The sequence below is a fragment of the Cheilinus undulatus genome, linkage group 3 (assembly GCF_018320785.1).
Source record: "Cheilinus undulatus linkage group 3, ASM1832078v1, whole genome shotgun sequence".
Classification (NCBI taxonomy): Eukaryota; Metazoa; Chordata; class Actinopteri; order Labriformes; family Labridae; genus Cheilinus; species Cheilinus undulatus.
The window spans coordinates 14,802,163-14,812,309 of record NC_054867.1 but is presented as its reverse complement, the minus strand read 5'-3'; the positions used below and the strand labels follow the sequence as shown (position 1 = coordinate 14,812,309).

General features: G+C 38.5%; 1 protein-coding gene across 1 annotated transcript; it reads right to left on the bottom strand.

Annotated features, from left to right (window-relative positions):
• Positions 1-696: 696 nt before the first annotated feature.
• On the bottom strand, positions 697-7,518 carry mdfic2 (MyoD family inhibitor domain containing 2). Its single transcript, XM_041782616.1, has 3 exons — positions 7,422-7,518; positions 4,262-4,477; positions 697-953 (listed from the first exon to the last, which is right to left on the bottom strand). Exons 1-3 carry the CDS (start codon positions 7,516-7,518, stop codon positions 697-699), a joined length of 570 nt encoding a protein of 189 aa, XP_041638550.1.
• Between the last annotated feature and the right edge of the window lie 2,629 nt (positions 7,519-10,147).

Genomic DNA, 10,147 nt, shown 5'->3' with positions numbered 1-10,147 from the left:
CAGAAATCAGGTAAATGTCTGGCCCAAATCTGTTGCAAATATGCTAACCAAAACTACATACACATCAGCATTGGACCAGATGGTCCTCTAAATTTGTACAAAATCTATCTACCTACCTTCAAGTCAGATTGCCGTGCAAAATTTACTGCCTCAGCAGAAGACACGAAAGACATTTCAAACAAAAGATCATATGAATCTACTCACAGATCATGTTTATACAGATTTAAAGAAACCTGTTGAATTTTGATTTATTTATTTAACAGGGATAAAGCATGTAACATTAAGTGCACAATGTTTAACAGAGAGTTTATGGCTTGACCGACATTTAACTCTCACCAATATGATTACTTTTTTTTTTTTTTGTTAAATCTGAGAAATCCTTCACTTCACACAGGACAGTCTGGCACAGATATGTAATTGGAAGTGATGCAAACAAGCAAGTGAGAAAACATTAGATTGTTTGAATCTTAGCTTAAAGTTTTGCACACCTGCTTTTCATTTGCAAGATGGAAATCAAAAAGCAGCACTTTCAGTAGTATCATCCCTCATATGGGGTCGCTACATTGCTCACAGTATATCAGGACAGGTCTTTGCACTGCATATGATTTGGTTCCTTTGCTTGCGTTATGTTCACAAGGTGAGTGATCCTTGATTTTCTGATGCATTTTGATCATAAATCTTGATTGTGTTTTTCATCTAGTGATAGCATAACTCTGAAATCTCCATAGCCAGCTCCAAACAGTCCCCAGCATCGTGACAGGAATTGAACAGGCCACAGTCCAAGTCAGCGCAGGGGTCATCATTACTGCTGAGTGTCGCCTCTGGTGTGGTCATGACTTGTTTGTAGTTGGGGCAGCAGTGATTGGCTACTCTCTCACAGGAAGCAGGTAGCATGAGCATCATGTCGTAGAACCGGCAGAAGAGACAGTTCAGGACAATTCCTGCACAGTCAACTGAGGGAGACACATGGCAGTCAGAAGGATATTTTATGAATGCTTCATGCAACAATATTTTCTTTTTTAGTCTGCCCTTTAAAAAAGAAATCTTCACAAGCTGAATGAAATGACCTCTATGAGATGACGTGTGATATATTTTGTTAAACCATGTCCTAGGATATAAATCATGCAGCTATAAAAGCTCCAGCTCTTCACTCATATCTTAAAACGTTTTAAAAGCACCCCTCCCTTCCTTTACACATGCATAATTTAAGAAATCATACCTTGATCCCTGACAGGGAGACAAGCAAGAAAGCTGTTTGGAGACATAATCAATTATAAGAGGTCTCTTCTTTATACCCTGCCAGGTGAATGTCTAAGTTGTGATGTGGTTGCAGTGGAATGATGTGCTATGTGTTTTCCAAGCAGATACTGCTAAATGGCATCCCCATGGGTGCTATGAAGCATGAGATCATCAAATGACACTAACCACAAACAGACAGTTACTCAACAAAGACACAATGTCGGAACATTCAGATGGATTTTAGTACAAAAAATAGCAATAATATACCTACTGTGAGGCTACACAAATTTGTTTGTATCACTTTATTTTTTATCTTTTAGTCTGTTCCTGCAAGGGCACTAAAATACACTGTACAATAAACAGTTTAGCTTTTCTTTGAAGAATACATGTTAAGGCATTATGGTGAGGTGCGAAGCCTTGATTATCAGATGGTTTATAGATTATGTTGGCAGATTTTCCTGTGGTGTGTGGTGTCTAAAGAGAGATTTAACCTCCCTGATCTGCTCTGATAATGATCTGAGCTGCTCTGGCTTGAGAATGCAAATATTAAACCTTCAATATTTACAATCAGAAATCCTTGCATGTGAGCCCCCATTTTGGAGTACTGTCCATTTGGCTGCATGAGCTTTAAAGCTTTCCTTTTAAAATTCTGACAATTTCAGAGCCATCTTTATTGTTTTCATCGTCCTTCTGCATCTCTTCATTATCCTCTCAACTTGTCTTGGACTGACCTCCTAAACCATGCTGGTTAGCTGTCAGAAAATATTACTGTCTACAGTGAAAGACTCAGATATAATAGCTAATACGGCTGCAAGTGCAGCCAGTATGATCTATTTACTGCCACTGTACTCAGGCCCTTATGTTATCCAAGCCTTGTGTAGCCAAGTTGAAATCGTCACATGATGTGGAACAAGTCCTAACAAAGTCACAAAGCCATGGTGACCCCACCCCCCCCAAAATATAACTACTTATATTAAATTGCATGACAATAAAACTTTGTTTACCAGATACAGTTCCCAGAAAAATTCATCCCCTTGGTGTTTTACCCTTTAACTGAATTTATCAATCAATCATAGTCAATGTAACTGTGCTTTTTTGAAATACAATAAAAACCTCTTCAATCTCAAATTAAAATCCCTTTTTAACAAAGTTATAAAGTTATAAATAACTGCATAAATATTCACCCCCTTTCAAATGACTGGCCTAATTCAACAGAGGTACAGCAAATTTGTGTAAGCAGTCTCAAAATTAGTGAAATGGGGATCACCTGAGTGCAGTGAATGTGTTTCAAGTGATTGTAGTATAAAAACACCTGTGTCTGGAAGGGCCAGTCACTGGTAAATCAGTATTCCTGGCTACCATTACACCCTGAAGACAAAAGAACACTCAAAAGAGAGAAAAGCTTAGATAAAGTCAGAGGATGGACACTAAAGGCAATGCCTTGGACATCCCCAAGATTTCAGTTAAACCCATTATTGAGAAATGGCAAGAATATGGCACGTGTGTAAATCTGCCTAGATCAGGCCGTCCTCACAAACTGAGAGAGTGTGCAAGAAGGAAACTAGTGATACTGGACACCACGACACCTATGACTACTCTGTAGGAGTTACAAGCTTCAGCAGCTGCATACTGCAACTGCTGCCCGGGTTTTTCACCAGTCAAAGCTTTATGGGAGAGAGGCAAAGAAAAAGCCACCGTTGAAGAAAACTCAAATTTAATCTGGACTAGAGTTTGCCAAAAGGCATGTGGGAGACTCCATGTTCAAGTGGTTATCAAAGATTGACAGAATTAGAAAATTCAAAGGGGTAGTGTAATTTTGTGTTACAACCCCCTTCATTTGCTGCTAATAGGGGCTCAAGGACTACACTTGTATTGTGTATTGTACACAAAACAAAGTCTTTCCACTTTTTAGTTTGTGTCTCTTTAGCTGAATCCAAGTCACTTTAGCTGAAAAACTGTGAAACATTCAGTCACTTGGTATTTTCACCAGATGGGAAAAAGAATGCATATAAGAGGATGCTCTAGCTTTTTAACTTTGGCTTTGGTTACAAATGTAGCTGGTGCTTACAGCTTGTAGCATGTGCATGTTATAGCGGACAGTTATTGAACAATTTCACAAGTGTCATAAGGAGACTCCCTAATAGTGTCTTCAACCACAAGTTATAAGGAATTTAACTAAAATCATAAAATATTTAAATAATGACAAAACACAAGCCTTTGAATGGTTCACACATGCTTTAGCATCCTTTGCAGGCTGGAGATTAAAGCAAACCCTCTTTTTTCTTAAGAAAAATCCTCAAAAAAATACTCTTACAAAGCAAAGACCTGAAGACATCACAGAAGAGAAACAAAAAAAAAATATTTTACCTCCATGGAAACAGATGATTGTAAGTGGCCATCACAGTAATTTCTGCTGAAAACGATCTAACATTTGGTTTGGCCACAACATCCTGGAATTTCAAGGTATCTGAGCACAGTGTACCATAGTCTTCCTCTTTTAAAAAACAGTCATCAGAACATGAATTACAACCTTTACATTTTTCAGTTTACTTCGAGCATTAGATCCTTCACAGTGTGTTGTAATCACATGCTGCAGAAGCATGTGCTGCAGTGCCTCAACTCTGGTGGCTTTTTTTTTTAAATTGCATTAGTCTTTCCCTTTTTTGTTGGCTTCACTTTCTAAATTATTCACACATTTTCATTATTGATTAAATGAACTTTATTTAAGCATTCTCACAGCAGGGTGAGGCATAAAGTCTGCAATTTGTCATTTTCTAAATTCTCTCTGTGATTGTTCCATTAGTATGCCGCATATTATTGTACATTCATTTTCATTTCATCAGCAGAAAAACTGTTTGGAAAAGATTTTCAAAACATTGTTTTTTCTGATGACTCAGTGCATTTCTCTTTTTAATAATTTTAGAGTGTGCTTTATGAAACAGTGCGACAACTACAGCTACGTGTGCAGCCACAGGTTGTCAGAGTGTTGTGATGAAGTGCTGGTGTCACTGACCTCCAATGCTGCTCTGCTGAGAAGGAGACAGAGAGTCTGTGGTGGAGGATGCTGCGGAGAAAGATCTCCTCAGATACATTTTCAAAGAGAACAAAGGGGAGTGAGAGTTGTCACACTCTTTGGGTTGCTGTGCATCATCATCATCTCTGCTGGTCTCCCCTGGCTCGGTTTCTTCAGAGATGCCAATTCTCCAGCTGCTGACTTTAGCCTCATTTTGTGTCCTTTCTGTCTCAGAGAAGTATCAAATAAATACAGAAACATCAGTTAGAACAGTAAACACTGTGATAAGACTGAGAACACAAAAAGTGTGTAAGATTTGCACTGGTTGGCCAAGATCCCAACATCTTTTTTTGTAAAGTCATTTAACACTCTGTATATTTACATGCACAGTTAAGTCAAGCTGGGGTTATAACTCAATTTGGATATTTAACTGAACCACAGTCCTTTTCAGAACACAGCACAGAGGGTGAATCAGTTTAATGACAGTAACAGATATGGTGTTCATCTCATTACTGTTCGACCTACACTCTAACAAGAAAATTGTGTGCTTCAAGTGGAAACAAGCCATTTAATTACGTTCATTCAACCAAAGTTAACAAGTTGCAAGAAGGTAACTTCAGATGCAACTTGTCAACTTGAGTTAAACAAGCCTAATTCAATTGCTGGTTACCAACTGAAGCTTTTTTTTTTTCACAATTTTCTTTTTAGAGTGTGTAGGTTCTTTGCAGATGGCATCATGCAGCACCTGATGGGGTACAAAAAAAAAAAAATTGCATAGAGAAGCATGACCAAAAAGGCCATGTATTGAGCTGTTTAGGACTATGCCAAGTGCAAAAAATAAAACACTCTCAATTATTAAGCAACTTTTGTGTCCCGGAAGTGGAGAAATACCTAGGCATAAATAAAAAAATTAATTCAGAGAAATTGCAGCATGCAGGAATTAAAAAAAAGCCTCTGTCTGAAGCCTGGACAAGTGTGTCACACTACACTTAAGTATGATCCATTTCTACAGAGCAGTGTACTTTGGTTCAGTACAGTTTTACCATGGTTTAGCACATTAAACCCTGATCTTGTCCATTTTTCCTGGTTGTTTGGCTCCTGAATAGCTCCTCAGTCGCCAACAGTTTGGTTTTTGAATGAGGATGAAATAATGGTGAAGGATGGAGGAAAAGAAACTGGCACTCAAACTGGAGCTAGCTCCTGTGATTAACATAAAAGAGCCATTTCACTGAACAGGCTCGTTCATGACACACACAGTTTCAATGTGTGTGACAAAAAAGCTGATTTTTAAAAATATGTTTAAGAGGCTCAGCTAGCCTCTTAGCACAGTACAAGACATCTAAATACCCTTGTCAGCCTTCATCTGGCTAGATGATGCTAAATGCTAGAAGGTATGCAGGACTGAGTATTTGCAATTTACCATGCAAGGTAAATCAGTTAAACCATGGAAAAAAAGTTTTTTGCTTGTAAAATGTAGGGATCATACCCAATGCATATAGAAACTTTCTGATGATAATTACAGCCAACAGGTCCATTAAAAACCTTAAGTACAAACTGTCCTCTGTTCTCATTCATCACCCACTTCCGGTCCCCCATCAAGCATCAAGATCACATGACTGCAATCAACCTGTAATTTGTTATCTGCTTGCTAACTTGTTAGCAAGGTAAACAGGGATAAGATCAACAATAACAAGAAAGGGGGTGCATCACCACCTACCACTCACTAAATCAGTTCCCTGTTGTGCATGTATACTTAGATGAGGTCAGTAGTCCTTTTACATTGCCTAGTAGTAGCAGCTCAACTTTACCTTGCATGTAAACACACTGAAAGGCACTAAAAGAAGATCTCACCAATTTATTTGTGAAAATGCGATACTGTTAGATTACTTTCTGCAGTGGCAGAAAAACAGCACTGATTATTAAAGAGAAACTGAAACTCTAAAGCTTCTGCAACAGCTAATGAAAAGGGACTGTTACAGTAGAGCGCCATGCCTCTACAGGCGTGGACTCTAGCCAAAGAAATCTCTAGAAAATCAGACAACAGAATGTTAAGTTTGGCTCTCAGAGCATGACAGCAAAGGCTAACCATCATCTAAGAAACATCAAGAACATTTCTAGATTTCCCTCTAAATCACAGACTCAAATAGGAAGTTTGGTCATTGTATTTCTGCGGCAGTAGCCTTGTTTGTTAATATCTGTCTTAAATAGATATTAATGAATTATTGCGCTGGCTGCAGCCTGTTTATTTTTTCACCACCTATTTGAAATGAATTATTCACCATTCCTTTCTCTGTTTAACTTTTAATGCCTAATGATTTATTGAAACCCTGGACACATTTTTGAAAGTTGAATAAAACGTATTTGTCTTACCTGAATTGTTTGAAGACAGATATAAACAGACGTTGCTCTGGGCTGTGTTGGGCATTTTTAAGATCTGATTAGCTTTTTACAACATCTATGTAAAAAACAAGGCTCACTTATGCCTTCCGTGTATCACCTTTCATCAGCTTAATAATCCTTTTATTTCTCATTAGGACTGTCCTTGTTTGTGCTGTCTTTTCTTGGTTATTGAATGAGCTGTGAAGAAGGCAGAGATAGGTGCTTGAAGTACAAGTTAAAAATCAGTGCTGTTTGAGCTGTGAAGCAGCATGATGCTCCTGGGTTATCTAATGAATTAAGTAAAAAGGAAAGCTGCTCCATGCCCATGACCATTAGCTGATAGAGAAATAAGGCCTGCAGGCATATTATGCATTTTTAAGGCTTTGTTGCAGTGCTCCACAGAGCCATGCTCACTCATTAGACACCACGGTTACTCTGAGCGCTCGGTCTGACAAAAGATTTCACTTTTTGTTTCAAATCAAAATTAGGATTCAGATTCGCAGTACATCAGAGGCATGGATTGACACCATCTACACAATTAAAATAATGTCTGTGAGCAGGAGGGTGCCAAGTCAGTTCATTGCATTGTTGTAATACAGGATCTGCAGGGGAACTGTTCTGAATCAGTGCATCTTTTTTCCTAAATTAGCTTGGATAAACACCAAACAAGATGCAAATTACTGGCAGTCTGGCTTTCCTTTTATTCAGGATCAAAAAGAACAACACTGACAATAATATCACAATGGCTCAGTTCTGACGCTTAGTTATTTCCCATGTCACAGTCACCTACCTCCTCTCACCCACGTAGAGCTCTCCTCGGCAGCATGCACTATCCCTTCATCTTTCACATCGGTTGTCAGCATCATTTCATCTGCCATCTGGTCCATTGCATCACAAATGAAAAATACACTTCATATGAAAAACCTGATAACCTAAAGCCAAAAAATGGGGCTGTGCCAAACTGGTGCCAATGTGAGTTAAAGTCTAACACAGTGTTACCACTGCTCGGCATTAGGTCTTGTTGCAGGAAGCTGAAACATAGTTTTCTCATCCTAGCTGTGGGAGGCTGCTGTTTACCTCGAGAAAGCATCCAGGACAAATTACCCTTAACATTGCACAGGGTCCATTTGGCCCGCTGCCTACTGTACTATGCTGTAAGCCTCTCCAATGTTCCCATGACGTTGGCAAAAAAGAAAAAAAGGAGATCTGCTCCTATCAAGGCATCACAGTGTCAAAGTCAGCAACATTTTATTGGTTCCACTTACTTTGCTCTGTGAAGTACAGTGTTAATTTTGACAGCTATTTTTAATTTTAGTCTCGGTCTTTAGATTAAATGCCTTCTAGTTTAAGTCACATTTTAGTCATTTCTACCCTTTATAATTTTAGTCTACTTTTAGTCGACGAAAACTCAGAAACATTTTAGTCTAGTTTTAGTCTATAAAAAAATCCTCACATTAGTCCAAGTGTTTATTCTCATGCCTAAATCTGGTACCAAACCATGGTAGTGTGTTCTATGCACCCTTTCAAACCTGGGGTCCCTGCTCTCTACAGCTGAGAGGCAGAAGAGATACAGATGCATTGTATGTGTGACAGATATGGTGGATTTTGAATGTCAGACGAAAACAAAATTGCATTTTAGTCAAGTTTAAGTCATCTCAATGAAAACTAACTTAGTTTTAGTTAGCTTTAGTCATCAAAGATCTATTTTGTCTAGTCACAGTCTAGTCTTTTTCATGGAAAATTTCAGTCATTGTTTTAGTCAATGAAATAACACTGGTGAAGTAACAAAATGTTGGGACACAGTGTAAAATGTAAATAAAAACAGAATGCAGTGGTTTGCACATCTCATAAACTCATTTCATTCTAAAGAGAACAGAGAATTTATCAGATGTTGAAACTGAGACAATTTGCCACTTCATTAAAAATATTAGCTCATTTTGAATTTGATGCCAGTAACACATCTCAAGAAAGTAGGGACGGGGCAACAAAAGGCTGGAAAAGCTAGTGGTACTAATTAAAAACAACTGAAGGAGCATTTTGCAGCTAATTAGGTTAACTGGCAACAGGTCAGTAACACAACTGGTATAAAAGGAACATTTTAAAGATGTGGAGTCTTTCAGAAGTAAAGATGGGCAGAGGTTCACCAATCTGTGAAAAACTGCATCTAAAAATTGTGGAACATTTTCAAAAAAATGTTCCTCAACACAACATTCCAGACACTTTTTATATCCCACCATCTACAGTCCATAATATCCTCAAAAGATTCAGAGAATCAGGAGAAATCCCTGCACACAAGGAGCAAGGTCAAAGGTCAATATTAGATGCTCATGATCTTCAGGCCCTCAGGTGGTGCTGCATTAAAAACAGGTCTGGTGTTCTCCTGGAAATCGCTGTTATGGCTCAGGAAGACTCTCAGAAATCATTGTCTGTCAATACAAGAAGAAGCCCTGTGTGAACAGAATCCAGAAACATTGTGTTCATCTCTGAGCCAAAGCTCATTTGAAATGGACTGAGGCAAAATGGAAAACTGTTCTGTGGTCAGATGAATCAAAATTTTAAATTCTCTTTGGAAAGCATTGGTGCTGTGTCCTTCAGACTAAAGAGGAGAGGTACCATCCAGCTTGTCACCAGGGCACAGTTCAAAAGCCTGCATGTCTGATCGTTTTGGCTGGCAATAGTGCCTATGGTTAGGGCAGATCTGGAAAGACACTATAGGTTTTAGAGCAATATATGCTTTTATCCAGGGAAGGCCTTGCGTATTTCAGCAAGACAACACTAAACCTACACCACATCCATCACAACAGCTCGAGTAGAAGAAGGACAACAATTCTCTCCCAAAACTCCAGCAACTGGTCTCCTCACATCCCAGATGTTTACGGACAGTTGTTAATAGCAGAGGGAATACTAAACAATGGTAAATATACATACTTCTTCAGGATATGTTGCTGCTACCAAATTTAAAATGAGCAAATATTTTTCATTTTCAACACCTGGTATGTTCTATTGTGAGTAAAACATGGGTTTATGAGATGTACAAATCAGTGCATTCTGTTTTTTATTTGCATTTTACACAGCACCTCAACTTTTTTGAGGTTGGGGCTATGAAACGGAATACCATTGTTGTCCATAATAGTAAAGCATTTTATGCAGCCTCCCATGTAAATATTACAACAGCCCCTCTTGTAAGGCTTTGAGACAGCATGAAGCACCCAGTGCTGGTTTGTTTGTTAGGGCAAACATGGTAAAACATGGATAGCAAGCTGTATTCAGATTTCTCTGATTATAAGCAAGACAATTTACTCTAATTAGGCTCACAACGAGAGTTGCATTTTAATTGACACCCTGCTGTGTTTGCATATGTTTAGAGAACAAGAGCCATGCTAATTGAAAACTTAAGACACGATAGGATTTGTCTACTGAGCTTGCATTATACTGCACACCTTATGAAGATAAAACCTGAGGAGATTTTTACAGATTTTGAGGGGTTTTTTTTTCATCTTCATCCATCTCCTCCTG